Below are 22,029 nucleotides of genomic sequence, written 5' to 3' on the forward strand. Positions count from 1 at the left end.
GGGATGACAGCCACCTTAACCAAGCCAGGTCCAACCCATGGACCTATTAAAGCAGGTCCAACTAGCAGCGACACAATGAGTCTTCGTCAAAATAAACATGAGTATAGAAACGCTGTGATCGCCACCCAGTGGCGATCACAGCGTATCTGTACTCATGTTTATTTTAGAGACGACACGGTAAAGCAATTTCGTGCTAATTGTTGGAGTTAGTGTCCAATCTAATACCCTGCACAATAATCTAATGATTCAATTATGCCATGCCTCATCAAATCTCATTGATCCACTTATGATGTATGCATAGGCTTTATTATTTATTATATTATTAATAATTATTCTACATATTCTAGTGAGGTCCCCCCTTCACTGTAAAGCGTATTTGAGTGTCTAGAAAAGCGCTATATAAATTCAATCCATTATCATTTCAATCCATTACTACATATTCTATTCTAATTGGCAGAAATATGAATATCTTAACCCTTTTTTTCCTGCAGTTGCCCACCTGTAAGTACACTAACCACAGGACAGAAAATGATCCAGGATTGTCCTTTATTCTGTATTCCATGTGCAGTATGAGTTTATGTTCACAGGTTTGATGAGTGTGTGTGTGTGTGTGTGTGCCACATGTCCAATACTTAATAATTAATACTTAATGAGAAACACACATTCATGGACCCTTATGGCACACACACACACACACCCTAACTCTTATGAAAATCATGAACCCAGTACATTGAGTCCAGTACCCCAGCCTACAGCTCTGCAGGGTGTCGCTGCTGAAGCCCCCATTAGAAGTCTGTTCGGCCTACCACCACCTCATGTGATCAGGGAGCATAAATAAATACGACGAGGGCAGTGGAGCCGGGACGGAAGATCACTTACAGACCGTCGTAAAGATGACAAGTATCAGAGAGCCAGAGGGACGAGTGGATACATCGACCCAGGAGGAGACTGGGATAGCAGCCTACCAGCCTCCTGGACCGTACCAACTGGTAGGCTGATGTGCATACCAGTGGACCGTACCAACTGGTAGGCTGATGTGCCTACCAGCGGAACATACCGACTGGTAGGCTGTTGGATCCACTCTACACGCTCCATCAATCTTGTTAAAGGTGCTGCTGGGAGTTGTAGTTTTGGATCATCATTTTTATTTGAAAGAATAAGTTACAATATTTGGATATTATTATATCATAATAATATGAAAAGTTGTGCCATTGATCCAACATTGGAACCAAAACCAGGCAGTGAGAATATCCCCCTACACCAAGATACCATTCAGAATTAGTACGCATTATAAGTTATTTCAAGTACTTCTATAATTATTAATTGTAAGTTAACATACGAACAATGACAGTGATAAAACAAACGACAGTCCAAGAGAAGTATAAAAATGGATTCATACAAATACAAGGCCACCTTAAGTGTTAAAGTGCAAAGACATTGTCCGTGTTCAAGAACCAAGTTCGGGTTCCCTCTGGAGCAGAGAGAGAGTCTGCGGCCCCTCCAGTCTTCTGGTGGCCGAGCGCTGAATGCAGAACCCAGAACATGCTGAGACCTGTGGAGGCAATGTGTGGGTCTAGGGAGGTTCAGACCTTCTGGTCCCACTCAGAAGCTCAGGCGCTCTTTGTCCCTCAAGATGCACAAGGCAAATATTGTCCGTACCATCAAACAGGACCATCAAACCAGTTCTGTCAGGAGAAGAAAAATGATGAAAGGTGAAGTACACCTGCACTATTCAGCCGGTGGAGACCTGGTGTAGACCCCCTCAGAGCAGGTCCTGGGGGGGGGGAGGTCTTCTGCAGCTGAGGATCACCCTATCGGAGCTGTGGAAGCGGAACAAGGTAAAGGAGTTTTTTATTGCCCTCTAGGGGGGGCTAGGGACGGGGTGGGGGGGGGTCATAAATACACAGCCTTTGAAGACCTTTGAGACTGTACCGGTGATTAAGGGCTATACAAATAAAAGTGACTTGAACAAGGAGCTCTTGAATGGCTTTCCCCTGATAGTATTATGGGCTACGAGGACCCCCGCTCCGGAAAGAGACTTACGGTGATGTAGGCGACGGACCCGTCAAACCCCACCGCTCCGGACGGAGCCACACCTGGCTCAGACAGGTCGGGCTAAAAACGAAGGGTTCAGACGTTTCAAAATGAGGCCATCAGTATGGGCTGCTAGGCAGAGTTAGACCCCGGCGCTGGTGGACCTACCCAGTCCACATGGCCCCCCACCCGGTTAGGACCAGGACCCTGGTGGACCCACAGCAGGGTCTACTCAGTCCACATGGCACCAGCCCGGTTAGGACCAAGACCCTGGTGGTCTTACGTTTCCAAAACACCCAAAAACTGTTTGATGGAATAAGGAGGAGAGGTAGAACACGGAGGAGAGGAAGCTGAGATCCCAGTTTGTGAAGTTCATCATCACCAAGAAAGACCTCCTGGACACCTGTGGTCCCCATAATGGGGGACCACAATGTATGTTATTACATTAATAACATAATGTCCACCGTTTTTGAAACACATCAAACCAACAACAACAGGGTTAGTGGAATGAACAAATTGCTATCGAAATCAAACTTTGATTGATTGTTGGTTTCATGTCACCATTGGAATGAATTAAGACATTAAATAAATAAATACTCAATTGTAATCAACTTGTGTCTCTCACCCTTCTACAGCCATGATTAGCCGACTCGTTAAAGTGATGGAACCTGGATATTCACAGAATACTTTGGAATTGTTAACGAGTATTTAAAAATATACACGTAAAAGTGTAGGATTTTCTGGTCTGGATTCTCCCCCCCCCTCAAAGTCTGATGCTTCATTTAGCTGTGCCGTCGCTGTGACGTGATTGGTCTTGTGCGTGGCCATGTGATAGATTCTACCGATTCCATCGGCTTGAAGGAACAGGAACGAATTCTGTGGTCCATCACTTTAAAACGTTTTTCCCAAAACACGAAAAAACAAAACAGAGAGAAGGCACAGAGTAGAAACCAGAGAGCGTCCCTCCACCAGCAGCCTAGTCCAGGCCTAGTCCCGGTCTAGTCCAGGCCTAGTCCAGGCCTAGTCCCGGTCTCGTCCAGGCCTAGTCCCGGTCTAGTCCAGGCCTAGTCCCGGCCTAGTCCAGGCCTAGTCCAGGCCTAGTCCCGGTCTAGTTGAGTTCTAGTCCGTGTCCGACTGCTCCTCGTCTGAGCAGGGCGGCCGGTCGCTGCTCGTTACCCGGGTGTAGCGGACGCCGCCGCCGCCGCCGCCGGAGCAGAGCGGGCCGGCAAACAGGACCTCAATCTCCTCCAGCGGCAGGCCCTGCGTCTCGGGCAGGCAGCCAAGGAGGAAGAGCACCCCCAGCAGGGAGACCACCGCGTACACTGTGAAGGCTCCTGGTACCGCAACACAACATAATGTACCACAACACAACATGAGAAGACCAGCAGGGAGACCACCGCGTACACTGTGAAGGCTCCTGGTACCGCAACACAACATAATGTACCACAACACAACATGAGAAGACCAGCAGGGAGACCACCGCGTACACTGTGAAGGCTCCTGGTACCGCAACACAACATAATGTACCACAACACAACATGAGAAGACCAGCAGGGAGACCACCGCGTACACTGTGAAGGCTCCTGGTACCGCAACACAACATAATGTACCACAACACAACATGAGAAGACCAGCAGGGAGACCACCGCGTACACTGTGAAGGCTCCTGGTACCGCAACACAACATAATGTACCACAACACAACATGAGAAGACCAGCAGGGAGACCACCGCGTACACTGTGAAGGCTCCTGGTACCGCAACACAACATAATGTACCACAACACAACATGAGAAGACCAGCAGGGAGACCACCGCGTACACTGTGAAGGCTCCTGGTACCGCAACACAACATAATGTACCACAACACAACATGAGAAGACCAGCAGGGAGACCACCGCGTACACTGTCAAGGCTCCTGGTACCGCAACACAACATAATGTACCACAACACAACATGAGAAGACCAGCAGGGAGACCACCGCGTACACTGTGAAGGCTCCTGGTACCGCAACACAACATAATGTACCACAACACAACATGAGAAGACCAGCAGGGAGACCACCGCGTACACTGTGAAGGCTCCTGGTACCGCAACACAACATAATGTACCACAACACAACATGAGAAGACCAGCAGGGAGACCACCGCGTACACTGTGAAGGCTCCTGGTACCGCAACACAACATAATGTACCACAACACAACATGAGAAGACCAGCAGGGAGACCACCGCGTACACTGTGAGGGCTCCTGGTACCGCAACACCACACAACATAATGTAGAACAACATAACACAACACAATGTAACACATCACAACACAACACAACACAGGAGACAGAGCACCCCCAGGAGGGAGACCCCCCGTGTACAAAGAGAACGCCCCTGGTACCGCAACACAACACAACACAATGTAACACAACACAGGATGAAGAACACGCCTCTGTACCACCAACACAGTACGTGGTATTACTCAATATCCTAGTCTGACGGCTACGGCGGTCGTATATACAAAAAAAGAAAGGAAGAAAGAGAAAGATAGAGAGGGGGGGGGGGGGAAGGGAGAGAGAGAGAGGGGGAAGGGAGAGAGAGGCAAGGGAGATAGAGAGAGGGAGGAGGAATGAGCGGAGTAGGGAAGAGGAGGAGACAGGGAGGGTGAGGAAGAGGAGGAGGAGGAGGAGGGACCCCCTGGCAGCCTACCGTAGTAGGTGAGGGCCTGGGCCATGTGCAGGAAGCTGAGGGACACCAGGACGTTGCAGATCCAGTTGACCCCGGCCGAGACTGCGTTGCCCGTGCTGCGCGCCCACAGGGGGTAGATCTCAGAGTTCACCGTCCACGGCATGGGGCCCATGCCTACACACACACACACACACACACGCACGCACACACACGCACACACACACGCAATCACACAGAAACACACACACACACGCACACACACATACACACACACACGCAGACACACACACACACGCAAACACACACGCAATCACACACAAACACACACACACACATGGACACGCGGACACACACACACACACACACACACACACACACACACACACACACACACACACACATATTGAGACAGAATCGTTCAGGCCTCATCACCCTCCCAGGAGACACTAACTGAGGTGACCACTAGGAGTGAGACCACCAGGTATGAGACCACCAGGAGTGAGCTGAGTGGGACCTGGAGCCAAGGAGAACACTAGGAGAGGGGGGACTTGGACCTGGGGCGAAGGAGGCCAGGTAGAGGATGAGGCCCAGCAGGACCACCCAGGAGTAGGACGTGGGGCAGTAGTTGTAGGCCCAGAAGGATCCGTCGCCCCCTGCTGTCTGGTTGGAGCAGCTGCAGGGTCATCACACACACACACACACACACACACACACACACACACACACACACACACACACACACACACACACACACACACACACACACACACACACACACACACACACACACACACACACACACACACACACAGGAAGACAGGGGTCACAGCAGGATCAATAAGAGTTAAAACACAAAGACGTGGCACATGCACACACACACACACACACACACAGAAGCACGCACACACACACAAAGAAAGAAGCACGTTCACACACACACACACACACACACACACACACACACACACACACACACACACAAAGAAGCGCACACACACACACACACAACTAAAGAAGTGCACACATAAACACAAAGAAAGAAGTATGAACGTGCATACACACACACACACACACACACACACACACACACACACACAAACAAACACACACACGCACCTGCCCCAGGCGGCCTGGTCCGAGGAGGCGGGGTCAGCAGGCAGGCAGGTGGAGGCGTACAGGGAGGTGGAGTTCTCCCGGTAGCAGAACCCGCAGGCCGGGTCCAGCATGCAGGCCTCACAGGTCCTGGGGCGAGGAACACCAAACCCTCCGGTCCGTTAAACCGATCACATGAACATCTCATCCACACCCCCCCCCCCCCCCCAATTAACATCATCTACATTCCTTCAGTTCCCCTTTTGAACAATTGAATTAGGGTGTGTGTGTGTGTGTGTGTGTGTGTCTGTGTTTGTGGTCTAACCCATAGTGGGTGCAGGTGTTGTTGGGCAGGTTGAGCGGGTGCGAGGTGACTGGAGGCGAGTTCTCAGCGGTGAGCAGAAAACCCAGGGCCAGCACTCCTAGACTGAGGGCCGTACCTGGACACACACACACACACACACACACACACACACACACACACACACACACACACACACACACACATTCACTCTCTCTTAACAAAAACGTCCTCTCTTAATAAGACCTCTGCTCAGTTTAGAAGTAGAACAAATACAGTACTAGTAGTAATAATTAGTAGTAGAAGTAGAAGTAATATAGTCGTATAAGGAATGTAGTAGTAGTAATATAGTAATAGTAGAAGTAATATAGTAGTAGCAGTAGAAGTAATAATATAGTAATAGTAGTAGTAGTATACAAGTAGTAGCAGTAGTAATAGTTTTGTAGTTCCATAGTAGTAGTAGCAGTACTAGCACTAGAGTGCAGGGTATTTATGGTCGAGCTGTCAAAGGGTGACAGTACTAGTAGTAGTACTAGTATTAGTACTGTCATCCTGTGACAATACAGGTACAATACTAGGACTGTCCCTATTGGATGAATCCGATGACAATGAGAACCGCCGTGCATCATGGGAATGCACATCAGTTGTACACATAATCCCTGGTGCATTATGGGTAACAAGTGGTATTGAGGTACTGAGTCGCTCCGGGCGATGGAGGTGACCATGGCGACGCCTACCCAGCATGCTCCACAGGGACAGCCGGCGCCGGCCCATCCGCTCCACAAGCCACACCCCCACCAGCGTGAACAGGAAGTTGGTGGCCGCGGTTGCCGCGGACAACCAGATGGCCTGCTTGATGTCTCGCACCCCCGCCATCTGCAGGATGGTGGCGCTGTAGTACCTGGGTCATTCGGACAGGAATACTAGTTATACTATTCTTATCTAAAACGTATATAACCTTAGACTTCTTCTGCCAAACAAGGACAGAACCACCATCTAGAGGAGCCTACATGTTGTAAAAAACTATCTTCCTAAATCCATAGTTCATCACCATACAAATAAAACATTTATTTACTTGATCACATCTCTGCATCTGCGTGTGTTTGCGCGTGCGTGCGTGCGTGTTAGAGTGCGTGCATGTGTGTGTTTGCGTGCGTGAGTGTGTTTGTGTGCGTGTCCCCTACATGATAGTGTTGACCCCACACAGCTGCTGGAACATCTGCATCCCACACCCCACCACCAGGGCCCGGCGTGTGGGGGCGTGGCATAGGATACGCCAGATCACCAGGCCCCCTGCAGGAAGTAGCACAGGAAGTCCCTGTTACCTCGAGGCCTCCCTGGGCCTCTGATTGGGCAGTACAGGACACCTCTGTTCTGACGGCCGGATGAACTCCAGGGTCACCAACCAGTCACAAGTGGATAGGTTTTTAAACGGCTTGTACTCAACCTGCTAATTTATTGGCTTATAAATCGTCACAGCGGGGTCACATTAAACACAGAGGAACAACGTCAAAGCATTACTTAACCAGGAACTGTAGGGATGATTCTAAGATGATGCCAAGATCATGCTAAGACCATACTAAGATCAAGCTAAGATGATGCTAAGATGATGCTTAGCCCATGCTAAGACCATGCTAAGACAATGCTAAGATCATGCTAAAATGATGCTAAGATCATGGCGAGATCATGCTGAGATCAAATTTATAGCAAAATGACACCTAGACAGGAAACGTTCCCTCCAAAATAAAAGCCCCTGTACAGAGTGTGGTTTTAAAACAGTAGAACAGATAAAGTCCTGGATGTACAGATGGAGCTGTCGTTGTGTATAAGATGTCCTTACCTCCACCCGCTTGCTTCTCTTCCTCCTCCACGCTGGTCCTTATGGTGTCGTACTCCTGGTCCACGCCCCGCCCCCCTCTGATTCGCTGCAGCACCACGCGGCTCTCCTGGCCCCGCCCCTTCTGCAGCAGCCAGCGGGGGCTCTCTGGGAGGAAAAGGAACCCCCCGAACTGGAGCAGGGCCGGGACCACCGACAGACCCAGCATGTACCTGGTGGGGGGAGAGGGTGGAGGTGGAGGTGGTGGGGTGTTGGATGGTGTTGGAGAGGTGGTGTTGGGGAGGAGAGGTAGTGGTGGTGTGTTGGGTGGTGTTGATGGTGGTGGTGGATATGGTTGATGGTGGTGTTGGAAGAGGGGGAGAGCCAGTGAGGGAAAGAGAGACCATAAGGAGAAAGAAATAGAGGATGAAGAGAGGAGAGGAGCAGAGATTAAGATCAGAAGGAGACCTGAACAGGGTCGTCTCCTGACCCAGGATCAGATCAGAGCACGGACTGGCTGGAGACTGCCTGTCCCTCTGACCTGGGGACTGCCTGTCTCTCTGACCTGGGGACTGCCTGTCCCTCTGACCTGGGGACTGCCTGTCTCTCTGACCTGGGGACTGCTGCTGGCTGGAGCCCTGCCTGTCTCTCTGACGGCCTGTCTCTCTGACGGCCTGTCTCTCTGACCTGGGGAGTGCTGCTGGCTGGAGCCCTGCCTGTCTCTCTGACCTGGGGTTTGCTGGTCAGAGAGACAGGCCACGGTCTCACAACGTGACCCTCATTGTGTACTGCTAATCACTGTCTGACCTTTGCCCTGTAGGTCCCCTGTGATGGGGCTGGTGTGTTATCCAGAGGCAGTATTGGTCGTCCCTATCATGGACTGGACTGTAGACTACACAGCTAAGTCTACACTGACGTTGCTGCTTTTGTCAGCAAATACTTGTGTTCAACCAGCTTGTCTGAAATGGATTTTGTCGATCAAGGAGTCCCGCTGTCTGAGAGCCGGACTTGGAAGCGATGGCCAATAAAAGGGCAGCGATCGACAGAGCTACCCAGATCTGCACAGAAGGCTTCCCAAGAGCATATTCTGCTGGACATCTAAACAAATTCTGCAACAGCGCAGAGAGTTGGATCAGCATTCTGAATGGTTATGAAGATGGGTGCCCAGACGAGGCCAGATATTAATTTGAATATGCGGACGGTGTCACGAGGCGGTCTGAGCCTAAACCACATCCTCTGGGAAATTTAAATATAACTCTAGGGCTCTTCAAGATGTAAACCAATGTAGTAGTAGTAGAAGAGAGAGAGAGAGAGAGAGAGAGAGAGAGACTGAGAGAGAGAAAGAGAGAGAGAGAGAGAGAGAGACCGAGAGAGAACGCGCGAGAACGAGCTGCAGCACAGAAAGACAAAGAGAAGCGGTAAACGGTCTAATTATAGGGGTGTGGTGCGCACACACACAAACGAGAGAGAAGATGATATCCTTCCTGTACCTCCAGCCGTCCTTCTCCAGGTAGCTGAAGGCCCCGTCCACCATGCTGGCGCTGAACTGGCCCCCGGTGATGAAGAGCGCGTTGAGGGTGACCAGCTGGCCCCTGAGGTGGGGGGGGGCCACCTCCGCGATGTACACCGGGACCGTCATGGAGGCCAGCCCTAGCACACAGCCCACATCATCATCATCATCAGCATCATCATCATCATCCTCCTCATCATCATTATCATCATCATCAACATCGAGTAGATACATGACACAGAGCTCTGTTCATTACTAACACTATCACTACTACTACGTATTGACACTGTCACTACTACTTATAAACACCATCACTACCACCACTACCTATACACCATCACTAACACCACTACCTATAAACACCATCACTAACACTACTACCTATAAACACCATCACTACCACTACTACTTATACACACCGTCATGTCTGCCCCACCAGCCCCTACAGCCCCCTAATGACCCTGGAACGAAGGGGTCGCTCTTCTGGGTCGCTATACGTTTCTTCCTGGATCATTTGAGGAGTTTTCCTCGCCCTTTAGGTTTAATCCTGAGATAAGGGGGTCTGTATAACGCGGCATGTGAAGCCCCTTGAGACACGGTGATAAGGGGCTAGATAAAATAGACTTGATAAGATAACTTTCCTCTGTTTACATGTTCTGATCTGTGTAGTGTCTATGGTGACCCCAACCTCTCTGGCCAGGATCTAAGTGATTTGGTTAGGCTTCGAATCATCAGGCAGGGCATTCATAAACATGACGCTAAATCATCAAAAGGATACTCAAACATCAGTTTATGTCAGACATCTCCTGCGACCCGTATCAGGGGAGCCCCATTGGGGTTGCGACACCAAGGTGTGGAACCACTCTAGTATATTCAAACACTTTCACACTAGCCTACATATAAATACTTTAATAAAAGCTCAAACACTATGAAAAATGCACAGACAACAGAACCAGAAAACGTACCTATACCCAAGCCAACGATGATCCTTCCTAGGAGAAGGGTAATCTTATCCGGCGCGGCGCCCAGGACAACTCCGCCGACGGTGAAGATGCCGCTGGCCAATAGGATGCAGATCCGGCGGCCCAACAACCCATTCAGGAAACCCCCCATTAGGGCGGAGAGCGCCGCGGCCCCCACGGTGCTAGACACCACCAGCTCCTGCCAAAGGGCGTCCAGGTGCATCTCTCTCTTCAGCAGCAGCATGGCCCCGGACACCACCCCCGTGTCGTAGCCGAAGATGAAGCCCCCGAGGGCGGAGAAGAACGTCAATACGTACACGAACCCCGGCGTAGGGGGTCGGGCTGCGTCCGGGTCCTGGAGGTCGGTACCATAAGCGGTGACCGGGACTCCATCCAGTTGGGGGCTGATGAGGCTCCGTTCTCCATCGTCGGTCGCTTTCTTCTCCCCGTCCCCCATGGGTCTGGTTAGGCGGCGCAGCGAGGGGTCATGGTGCTTACTGCTGGACATGCGAAAGAGAGGAGCGTCGGTTACACCCTGGGTGTCCGGTTCTCGGCGGACGGTTTGGTGTCTGATCCGAAAGCGGTGAGGGTTTTCTGTGACATACCAGGGAAATTAAATCACGTCGCTGCTTCTTGTCTGGCTAGTCTTGTTCCAGCCAGGCGTTCTCGTGTTACGACGGACCGCCTGGAACGAGATACAGCAAATTAGCGTTATCGGTGAGAGAGGGGGCGGGACTTTGAGATGCATATAGCTTCGAGAGGCGAGTGAGAGAGCGAGAGAGACATGTCTGTTACATGTTTCTGACATAAATTTGTCACAGTCAATTCAAAATTCAAATTTATTCTCCCTATTGTGTTGTAATTATGGTCGCTCCAGACTGTTAAGTACAGAACCGGAAGCGGCGCGGCGGTAAACCGGGATAACGCTACAACTCCCTAAGTCTAGTAAGGCTAGCCAATAGCGATACACGGGGGCGTGTCGCGTTCAACAGGTGACCCCCCTCGAGGATTGTTGTTATTATTGACAACTTGTCTCGTCGTTTGAACTCCAACCCAGTGCTACAGTCCATCTAACCATTCACTCTCCCCGTACAACCAGTCGTTAAACTTAATAACACCAACACTGTTCGTCTTCAACCGTCTCGACGCCCATTTTTGCTAATCGATATCCCAACTTGGATCGATCGCCACTGGTGCACGTCACCCCGACCTGCTGGTATACTGGTTATGATGGTGTTGATGGGAGCCTGCATGCACCAGATGGCTGCGGACTGCCGTAAAGTAAAACACGTAGATCCTGTCCTCATCAAACCTCCACTTCCTATCAGTTCCCAAAGCGACCGCGGACACTAAAGGGGAGACAACCGGTAAAACTTTAGAATTAACTCCAATAGTGGCGTGAGCTGTTCATCAAAGTAACAAAACAACAACATAAAGCGTCTCTTCTTACTTTGTTCGCTGATCCCTGCTCGCCTCTCCTCGGACGGGAGATTTCAGACTGAAGTCCTGAAGTCCCAGAGAAGTCATATGACAGACGGGAGGAAGCAACACACGTCACGGTGAACGCACGTCCGTCCGTCCCCTCAGAAAGAGAAAGGGAACATGTTTGTTTTGACGTCCGGCTGCACCCCACATGGTCTTTTCTCCCCGTGTTGGTCTCCCGCTGTGATGCGTCTCTGTAGCCGTCCTTTGGCGCTGCAGAGCGGCAGCAAATCGTGAGTTGATGCCGCATGACTCGAGCCTCATGTGGGCCACCGGATGATCAGTTCTCCGGACTAGCTGAGCTGACACCCTGGGACACCATGGTGGACAAAGAGGACCTGGAGGAGAGCATCAAGAAGCTGGTGGTCCGGCTGAGCAACGTGCAGGAGGACAGGCAGCTGATGACGCTGATCCAGATCATCCAGGATCTGCTGTTCCACGCGCACACGGACGATGGTAGGACTACTACTCTACTGATTTATAAGTGTGTGTATAAGTTGTGCATACGTTTATAGAGAGCTCAAACTAAAGGATGTAGGAGATGATACGCGTGACTGTTGAATATTCTGTTTTTAAACACATCTAAATATATCTACGTCTCTGAAAGACATTTATTATTTCCCCTTCTGTTTTCATAAGTTCCAGTTCTTTGTTCTCAGTTGCACGCTTCTCTTAAAGTGTACCTTAATAACCATAATAAGCCTCAGCATGGGGACGGAGAGCAGAGAGGTCTCCTCCCCATCGATGTCCTCTGCCCTTTGTTTCTGGTTCTGGTTAGGTAGGGGTTATGGTAGGGGTTTTAGGGGTTGTAGGGGTCCCAGCCTAGCTGAAGTCCTCTTTTTTTCTGTGTGGTCTCTGCAGCAGCAGAGCTGTTTGAAGACAAAGACGTCCACGTCCCTCTGATGCTGGTGCTGTCCACCTACATCGACAGCAAAGGAGTCCAGCAGGTAAAGATACAAAGACATATTGGCCCTTTAGGATTATTTAATATTTTAGTCAATACCTAAAGAGCCTCGGATTGACTGTCGCTTCGGTCTGGAACGAGACTCCAGGCTAGTTTAGTCCGGCTGGCCCAGGAGTATTATCCAATAACATTGAACAAAATTGACAATCACTCTACAATGAAAAAACAATTATATCACATGTTGTGTTGTTCAACATAGGTTTTGACAGTTTCTTTTGACAGTAACGTCAACTGTCAATCAGAATCGATCCACTGCCACATTTATTTGGGCTGACAAATCCAGTCTTTGGGGGGAGACATAGGCCATCCAGAGCTTTTCCCCACATGGGCCCCTCCTGGTGGACACGCCCCTGCCTGGGAATGGCCCTCCTCGTCAACATGCCCCTGCCTGGGAATGCCTCTCCTGCTCGACACGCCCCTGCCTGGAAAACAAGTGGTGACCACAGCAGAGCCAAATGGGCGGAGTTAGGGTTATGGATTATTAACTTCTCAAAAGGACTGAATCATCATCCCTCGTTAACCTTTAACAATCCTGCTGAAGGTTAACAAGGCGTCCCAAGCCACTTTAAGAGCTGGCCTGTGTCAGCTGAGCCTCCTCAGTGCACATGGCGAGACTGGGAAGTGGAGCGTCTGAGCGAGTGCACGTTTACACGCTGCTTCACGCTGCGTCACGTCATGTGACATCACGTGTAAGTGTGCACGCGCTCAGGTGATCATATACAGCACATATTCATCTGTGGTGTGGTCTTGTTCGCCGCCCCCCCCCCCCCCCCCCCCCCCGTAAATCACATAAAGGTACGCAAATACCGACGATAATTATATTATTAGTATAATTCTAATGATTACTGTACAGTAAACTGTTGACATACAATCATAACATAATGTAACCATATAATGTATGCAGAAATAGCTGCACAATGAAACCAGTGATGAGTGTAGTGTGAATTACAAGTGACTGGCCGGTAGGTTACTGGTTAAGGCTCTACACCGGTAGTCTCTACCGGTGTAGAGCCTACACCTGTATGTCTTTATCAGGCCGTTTATGGGCTTTAACTCAACCGGCTGTCTCCTCTCCAGGTAGGCTGGTCCCTGCTGTGCCGTCTGATCGAGATCCGGCCCAGGACGCTGGACCAGTTAACGTGCTCACTGGAAGAGGCCCGAGAATGGGAGGTACTTGCTGTGCACCAGTAAGTGGAGCCTGCTCTATACTAACCCTGGATCATCTGTTAGGGCTTGATACTCATTTGACCCTCATTTTATGATGACAGGGTATTCATTATAATGGCCTGGTGCATTTCTCTCCCTGTTTCGGTTTGAACGTGTTGTAAGAGTTCAAAGAAGGAAGTGGGGTGTGTTATCCCCATGGTTCCACACACACACACACACACACACACACACACACACACACACACACACACACACACACACACACACACACACACACACACACACACACACACACACACACACACACACACACACACACACACACACACCGTGGCATTAGCATAGCCTCTTTGCGTTCCTTCAACGTCACCAAACTAACGGGTCTAGTGCTCGAGCCGAGTCGAATGTTCACAAACTACACCTGTCTCTTCTGAGTTGTGGTTTTATTAAAGCAGTTAAAGCAGTGACAAAATGGCATAGATCACTACATTGAGGACATACTAAGAAGTTATTAAATGAACACAAGTTTGGCTTACATTTACATTAAGAGCATTTAGCAGACGCTTTTTTCCAAAGTGTCTTGCAATAAGTACATGCGTCAGAAGAAAGAGAAACAACAATTTATCACTGTGGGTACAGTAATGATGTTCATAGAACCAAGTGCCAAGCACTAACAATCACTAGGTTATCCCATTCCCCGTATACAACAAAGATAGCTAGGATAAGATGCTACACAGAGTACTATTTTTAAGTGCCACAACGTACAACATAAAATAAGTGCGTACATTAGGGTGGTTCACTGGCCTTTTAAGCACCTTCCTAAACATGGCTGGTGTGGCTGGGTGGAGGAGTCTCTCACGCGCTCCGGCCTGTCTGCAGGCTGCTGCTGAAGGTGCTGTCTCTGTACAGCAGCGACGTCAGGGTGACCATGGTGGGTCTGCGGGCCCTGGCTCTACTGCTGGGGCAAGGTGAGTCGTGTGTGTGTGTGTGTGTGTGTGCGTGCGTGTGTGTGTGTGTGTGTGTGTGTGTGTGCGTGTGTGTGTGTGTGTGTGCGTGTGTGTGAACTATTTTCGTCTCCCATTGTCGACCGTTTTATTCCCAAAATAACTGACCTTTTTGAATTGGTTCGGACAATATAATCACTGCCTACTATCTACACACACACATACCTATAGCCTATACACACACACCTGTGATAAACTAACAACGGAAGAATGTCAATGTCCCATGGCATGTTGAACTATGCTTTATCTTTTGAGTCACTTTACCAACAACATTCAAGAAAGTGGGGAAGCAGACTTGTGTCGTTACTATGGTTTAATCTGGGATCCAGCAGACCTTCTGTGTTACAGCAGAACCTCTGATCCAGCAGAATATATATATATATAAAAGCATATTTATAAAATAAATAAGAAGCAGCAGAAAGCAAACCGCCCGTTCAGCCTGATCTGAGTCCTTCTATCAGAATCTAGATGATAAGACTAAAGTCTGATTTGTGAGACTATTAGTAGTACACGCTGCTATGGTTACTCTGGTAGTCAATTTCCAGTTTAGTCCTTAATGACGGCCCTCCCTGTTCAATGGCTTCAGCCCCAGGAATCCACAGTCCTCACTATGACTTAAGGGATGACACTTTAGGCCTTAAATGATCCTGTTCTTCATACATAACTTGTTGGATATGAAAATCTCCCACAAATTGCTGTTGATTATATTAGGTCTACAGTCAAATGGTCCTCCATCCTCCCCTCCTTCCTCCCTTCTCCCTCCCCCTCCCTCTTCCCCTCCTCCCTCTCTCCTCACCTCCCCTCCTTCCCCCTTCCCCCCCTCCCTCCTCCCTGCTCCTCCCTCGACACAGGGAGGTGCATAACCAGTACTTCTTGCTTGCCGTCTGTTTAGTTAGGGGCGTGGTCTGTTTAGTTAGGGGCGTGGCCTGTTTAGTTAGGGGCGTGGCAGGTTTTCAGTGGGTCAGGAAGTCAGGTCCAACGCCTCGGTCAACACGGCCCCAGTGCCGCCTGTTACGCCCCACCTCTAGTTGGCCCTACTGGGGCTAACAAACCACCCTTGACCCCAAATATCAAATGACACCTTTCACAAAAACCCAACCAGTGGGATTTATTTACATAAACATATGAAAAGGACACAACATTAATATATACAACAAAGTCCAAAACATAAAGACAAGACAAATCCCAGAGAGGTGGCACGACCAGCCAGCAGTCCCATGACCAAAAGCATTCCCATGGAAAGGGGAATCTGTCGCTTTTAACTCCGGTTTTGACGAGCGGTCCAGGTGCTCCTAATCAGCTCCACTGATGCAGCACCCCTGAGCATGGGCTGAGACATGCCAACAGAACAGGGACAAACACAGAAAGCAAGCCCCCTTCTGAGGCTTAAGTGTGCACGTTTAACTTGATTGTGCCCCTGCACCACCCTAAGACCATTGCACTGCCACGGCAAGGCCAGTGGGGTGTAGAGGGGCGTAACACCGCCTGATTCCTGTGTGTGTGTGTGTGTGTGTGTGTGTGTGTGTGTGTGTGTGTGTGTGTGTGTGTGTGTGTGTGTGTGCCTCTGACATGGTGTGTGCGTCTACAACTGACGTGTGTGTGTGGGTGTGTGTGTGTGTGCGTTTGTGTATGTACCACTGACATGGTGTGTGTGTGTGTGTGTGTAGACGTGCTGCCCCTCCTGGTGTTGGAGGAGGAGGAGGAGGTGTTCGGTCTGCTGGTTGAGGCCATGAGGAGGTTCTCCTCCAGCGAGGAGGTGCTGCTGCAGGGCTGTGCCTCCCTGCAGCTCCTCTTGGAGAGAGGTAACACACACTCCCTCTCACTCACTCACTCTGTCTGTCTCTCGCTCTCTCTACTAGTCTCTGTCCCTCTCTCTAGCTCTGTCTCTCTCTCTCTCCGTCTCGCTCACTTTCTCTTACTCTCGCTTGCTCTACTGCTCTCTCTCTCTCTCTCTCTCTCACCCTCTCGACAATTAAATCACAAATATCGTTTTCGACATGAAAAAAAAAGATCTTACTTTATGTAAATAATTACAAATATTAAAAGAAGACATATAAAATACAAGGGATATGTGTCTCTATCTCACTTTCTCTTTCCCTCCTGCTTTTTGTCTCTCTCTCTCTGTCCCCCTCTCCCTCCCCATCTCCCCCTCCCTCCGTCCCTCTCTCTCTGTCCCCCTCTCCCTCCCCATCTCCCCCTCCCTCCGTCCCTCTCTCTGTGTCTCCCTCCCCATCTCCCCCTCCCTCCATCCCTCTCTCTCTGTCCCCCTCTCCCTCCCCATCTCCCCCTCCCTCCATCCCTCTCTCTCTGTCCCCCTCTCCCTCCCCATCTCCCCCTCCCTCCGTCCCTCTCTCTGTGTCTCCCTCCCCATCTCCCCCTCCCTCCGCCCCTCTCTCTCTGTCCCCCTCTCCCTCCCCATCTCCCCCTCCCTCCGTCCCTCTCTCTGTGTCTCCCTCCCCATCTCCCCCTCCCTCCGCCCCTCTCTCTCTGTCCCCCTCTCCCTCCCCATCTCCCCCTCCCTCCGTCCCTCTCTCTGTGTCTCCCTCCCCATCTCCCCCTCCCTCCGCCCCTCTCTCTCTGTCCCCCTCTCCCTCCCCATCTCCCCCTCCCTCCGTCCCTCTCTCTGTGTCTCCCTCCCCATCTCCCCCTCCCTCCGCCCCTCTCTCTCTGTCCCCCTCTCCCTCCCCATCTCCCCCTCCCTCCATCCCTCTCTCTCTGTCCCCCTCTCCCTCCCCATCTCCCCCTCCCTCCGCCCCTCTCTCTCTGTCCCCCTCTCCCTCCCCATCTCCCCCTCGCTCCGTCCCTCTCTCTGTGTCTCCCTCCCCATCTCCCCCTCCCTCCATCCCTCTCTCTCTGTCCCCCTCTCCCTCCCCATCTCCCTCTCCCTCCGTCCCTCTCTCTGTGTCTCCCTCCCTCTCGCCCTCTCCCTCTCCCTCCCACCCTCTCCCTCTCGCTGTCTTTCTCCCTCTCCCTCCCCCCTCCCTCCCATCCTCTGTATCCCCCCCCCCCCATGCAGTGAGTGATGACCACCTTGTGGAGTTTGTTGAGACCCAGGATCACCTGGTGGTCCTGGCGATCCTCCAGGGGTCCCGGGTCAGACCAGACCTGCTCCTGCAGGCCATCAGGGTCCTGATCCCCCTGGCTGGACCTGGTAAGACCAGACCCTGACCCAACACCCACCCCTCAAAGCTTTTCCACACTTTTTTTGTCTTTTCGCACATTTTGGAAATTTTGGAAAACTCTTTTTAATTTGTACACAATAGTATGCAAAAAATGTAAACTTGCGGAAAGGTCTAAAGAAGAATTTCAACAAATGATGGAGAAGGTTTCGCAATGAATTGTTTCTAGTTCCGATGTTACAAAAGCACTTAAAATAGTACTTGGCATGGTGTAGCATCTTATCCTAGCTATCTCTGTTGTATACGTTGAATGGGTTAACCTACTTATTGTTAGTGTTTGGCACTTGGTTCTATGAACATCCATACTTTACCGACAGCGATATATTGTTGTTTCTCTTTCTTCTGACAAATATGCTTACTGTAAGTCGCAAAGTGTCTGCTGAATGCCCTAAAGGTAAATGTATTCTGCTACTTTGGTCTCCTTGTTTTTAGTATTCTGGGTGTTCTTGAGTATTTATAGTCTAAATATAAGTGTTTATATAAGTATTATGAGTAGCTATTTGTGATGCGCCGTAACTAAGAGTTGGTACAAAGAGACTTAATGAACACTTTTAATGGTTGATTCAATGGGACCCACGTGTATGTTCGCTGGTAGTTTCCTCTGATTCTATTTGTGGCGCTGGTCAGGAATACCCAGTAGGCTAGTGGTGCAAACACTGGACTGTGTGTGTTGTGCCCTCTACTCAGAATCATTGTTAATTAGCGATAAGACGTTTGTCTGTCCGGCCCCACAGCAAAGAGGTCTGTCAGATACGAACACTGCGGTCGTCCGGCTTCTTAATGACATTATCTGCCCGATGAGGGCCAGAGATAAGGGGGGCGACGGGCAATGTGATTAGAAAGTTACTTGGAGGATCTTTTTGTTTTTTTTGTATTTTTAGGATTTAGCAACATGTTGCCAATGTGCCAATATTATTAAATTACTCCAACAGGACAAATTGGACTTTTGCAATATTAAAGGGGACATATTAACGAAAACAACACTTTAATGGGATTTGGGGTGTTGTTTTGGGTCTCTGGTGCTCCCACACGCATACAAACTTTGAGAAAAGTCTGTACATGATTTTGTGAGTGAGATATGCATTTCTGAGAGTACCCCGCCTACAGTTACCAAACAAGCGAGTCAGTTTCGGCGCCCCCTCCTAGGTAGGAAGGGGGCACACTTGAATATTACCTCCCACTTCCCCACTCCCCTCCAATCAGAGCATAGCTACGATTTTGTGGACCAACAGACGAGCAGCTCCGGGGGGAACTCGGCTGCAGCCCGGTAGCTCAGCTCCGGGAGTACTATCCCTTTCTCTGCCGGACTGCCGCCGAATTCCCCCCGCTGGAGCTGCCGCCGAAGCTTTGGCGGCAGTCCGGAGGAGGAGACATGGAGGAGAAAAGGATTGTACTCCCGGAGCTGAGCTGCCGGACTGCTGCCGAGCTATCCCTGCCGGCGGGTGTACTCCGGGAGCTGAACTGCCGCCGAAGCTGGCAGCTCAGCTCCCGGAGTACAATCCCTTTCTCCTCAATGTCGCGGTTCATGGACTTCAGAGAGTCAAGGCCCAGGTTCCTTTCTCCAAATTCTTCTCAACCATGGTCGAGATATCCCCCACTACGAGTCTTTACTTGTTGTGGAAGTACCAGAGACGTCAGACGCAGTCTTTATGATTCATAATATCATCAGAGGCGCACATAGATTTGGCCGTGATATTAGATATAATATTATATAAATACCCATATATAATATTATTATTATTATTATTATTATTATATTATATTATATAGATATAGAGCTCCAGGATTCCGCAAACGGCAACAATCCCTTCTCCTCCATGCTGTGGTTCAGTCTGACAGCTTATTGGTCAATGGGCAGCAGCTCATTTGCATTAAAGCTACAGACATCCGAAACAGCGCATTCTGAAGGGATTGAAACAGAGGGGAATAGCGGTAGGGGAGATTTTTTTTACTAAAAGCTATTTCCAGCAAACAGCTTAGAAAACATGTTGTCTGGAACGCAAATACTGTGTTTACTTTTGGGAAAACACCATAATATGTCTCCTTTAATAATATTGAGCTTAATTCTGACGAGCTTTATTAATTATAACGTTATATCATGTGTTGTCAACGTTGTCATATATATATATGATATATATCGTCTGTCTGTCTGTCTGTCTGTCTGTCTGTCTGTCTGTCTGTCTATCTTATGAGAACTATCTATCTTATGAGAACTATCAGTGATGCCGCATTAAACAAACATCATGCTGAAATAAGTAAACATCCTTTGTAACCCTGTGTGTTTCTTTGTGCCTGTGTGTGTTTCTTTGCGTATGCGTGTGTGTGCGTGTGCATGTGTGCGTGCGCATGTGTGTGTTTCTTTGTGTGTGCGTGTGCTTGTGCAGCCAGTAATGTCGAAATGCTGATGTCCGGCGGCGCCCGGGTTTACAGCTCTCTCATCGCCGCCATGGACGCCTTCCCGGACACTGAGGACCTACAGGAGGCCAGCTGCCGCCTCTTCAGGAGGTTAACATCAGGTACGGCCTAGGGGGTCAAAGGTCGTCCTGTTTGGAACAGTTCTACCGTGCACATTCTCAAGGTGTGATGTGATTGGCCGTTTCAAAATCGATCCTATAGTGATGTGTGGGCGTGTCTACCCATGCGAATAATGGATGGATCAGCTGGTCCAGTTCACACACATTCACACACCAACGGTGGTGTCAACCACGTAAGGCGACAGCCAGTTCGTCGGGAGCACTAAGTGTGAGGTGCCCTGCTCAGAGACAGTCAGCTAGAAGGAGCTGGGGATCAAACTAGCAACCTTCCGGTTAATCACCTCTACCTGCTCTGACCCTCCCCTGGCGTTGTACTTCTTTTGTGGGGAGAAAAAGCCAACAGTTGCATGAAGCACAAGCCCATGTTCCTCACTCAATTGTGAGTATTTTTCTCCCAAAAATGTTTTGCGCCGGGGAAGGGGGTACTCCGCTGTAATAATATCTTAGAGGGGGTAAACTGGTAGAAGACTTTAAGAAAAGTTCTAGAATGTGTTCAGTGACGAATGTGTTAGGTGGACTCCGAGTCACAGCGGTTATATGATCGCTGCCCTCTGAGAAAGCCTGGAAGGGTTTACAACGTGATCCCCGGCCAAACGTTAGCGATTGGTTATGGGAGATCCAGAGTGGCACTGGGCAGATCCAATAGTTTTAAACTTCAACAGACACCTGCCTTCAAGTGCGTTAACGTTAGTCAATTGAGTCGGCCAGACTCTCTGTGCAAATGAAATGAAGTACGAGAGTCTGGTAGGACCAGGCTAAGCAGAGCCCACACTCACCTCTTAATTCACCCATTCGCCCCTCTCACTGACCTCTCACTAACCTCTCCACCGGAGGCATGTTAGAGAACGCTTGTTGTTTTGGTCATCCAGTCTTGCCGGGGACAACGTCAACGCTGACCTGCATCTGTGATCACAGATCTTGGATTGTTTGCCTTAAGAGTGTCTTTATCAATCTATTATTATCATGCTGCATACTGATGTTAGTTTCTTTAAAAGTGTGTGTGTGTGTGTGTGTGTGTGTGTGTGTGTGTGTGTGCGCCCCTCCAGAGAGCTACTACAACATCCTGGTGCTGAACGGGGTCCAGAGGGCGGCGTTCCGGGCGTGTCGGACGTTTCCCGACAACGCCGAGCTGAATGCTGCCGCCCTGTCCTGCCTGGCCGACCTCAGTGAGACCTCACTCACTCACTCACCCACCCACCAAGTCACTCACTACCTCACTCACTCACTAACTCACCCAGTCAGCCAGTCACTCACTCACTCACTCACCCACCAAGTCACTCACTCACTCACTCACTCACTCACTCACTCAC

At 50.0% G+C, this 22,029-nt stretch overlaps 2 protein-coding genes across 7 annotated transcripts in view; one reads left to right on the forward strand and one right to left on the reverse strand.

Annotated features, from left to right (window-relative positions):
• Positions 1 to 848: 848 nt before the first annotated feature.
• On the reverse strand, positions 849 to 11,938 carry LOC307080065 (proton myo-inositol cotransporter-like). Of its 6 annotated transcripts, none has more exons than XM_079742644.1 (14): positions 11,840 to 11,850; positions 11,600 to 11,738; positions 10,995 to 11,074; positions 10,393 to 10,886; positions 9,408 to 9,567; positions 7,942 to 8,150; positions 7,286 to 7,394; positions 6,839 to 7,002; positions 6,126 to 6,240; positions 5,825 to 5,950; positions 5,263 to 5,381; positions 4,730 to 4,882; positions 3,211 to 3,368; positions 1,834 to 2,115 (listed from the first exon to the last, which is right to left on the reverse strand). In XM_079742644.1, the coding sequence occupies exons 4-14, from the start codon at positions 10,844 to 10,846 to the stop codon at positions 2,011 to 2,013; spliced, it is 1,872 nt and encodes a 623-aa protein (XP_079598770.1). In that variant the 5' UTR covers positions 10,847 to 10,886; positions 10,995 to 11,074; positions 11,600 to 11,738; positions 11,840 to 11,850; the 3' UTR covers positions 1,834 to 2,010. The 6 variants fall into 6 exon arrangements, with proteins under 6 accessions (XP_079598766.1, XP_079598770.1, XP_079598769.1 ...); XM_079742643.1 differs by having other exon boundaries at positions 10,393 to 10,889; XM_079742641.1 differs by lacking the exon at positions 11,600 to 11,738 and having other exon boundaries at positions 11,840 to 11,938.
• Positions 11,939 to 12,115: 177 nt separating this feature from the next.
• The window catches only part of lrrk2 (leucine-rich repeat kinase 2), a 37,245-nt gene continuing 27,331 nt past the window's right edge, over positions 12,116 to 22,029 (forward strand). Inside the window, exons 1-8 of the mRNA XM_079742636.1 lie at positions 12,116 to 12,327; positions 12,733 to 12,818; positions 13,913 to 14,022; positions 14,882 to 14,970; positions 16,674 to 16,808; positions 18,023 to 18,157; positions 20,570 to 20,701; positions 21,766 to 21,885. Coding sequence (XP_079598762.1) covers positions 12,120 to 12,327; positions 12,733 to 12,818; positions 13,913 to 14,022; positions 14,882 to 14,970; positions 16,674 to 16,808; positions 18,023 to 18,157; positions 20,570 to 20,701; positions 21,766 to 21,885 — 1,015 coding nt within the window. The 5' untranslated portion in view covers positions 12,116 to 12,119. The remainder of the gene's footprint in view (positions 12,328 to 12,732; positions 12,819 to 13,912; positions 14,023 to 14,881; positions 14,971 to 16,673; positions 16,809 to 18,022; positions 18,158 to 20,569; positions 20,702 to 21,765; positions 21,886 to 22,029) is intronic.

This window comes from Pollachius pollachius (assembly GCF_949987615.1).
Source record: "Pollachius pollachius genome assembly, chromosome: 9".
NCBI lineage: Eukaryota > Metazoa > Chordata > Actinopteri > Gadiformes > Gadidae > Pollachius > Pollachius pollachius.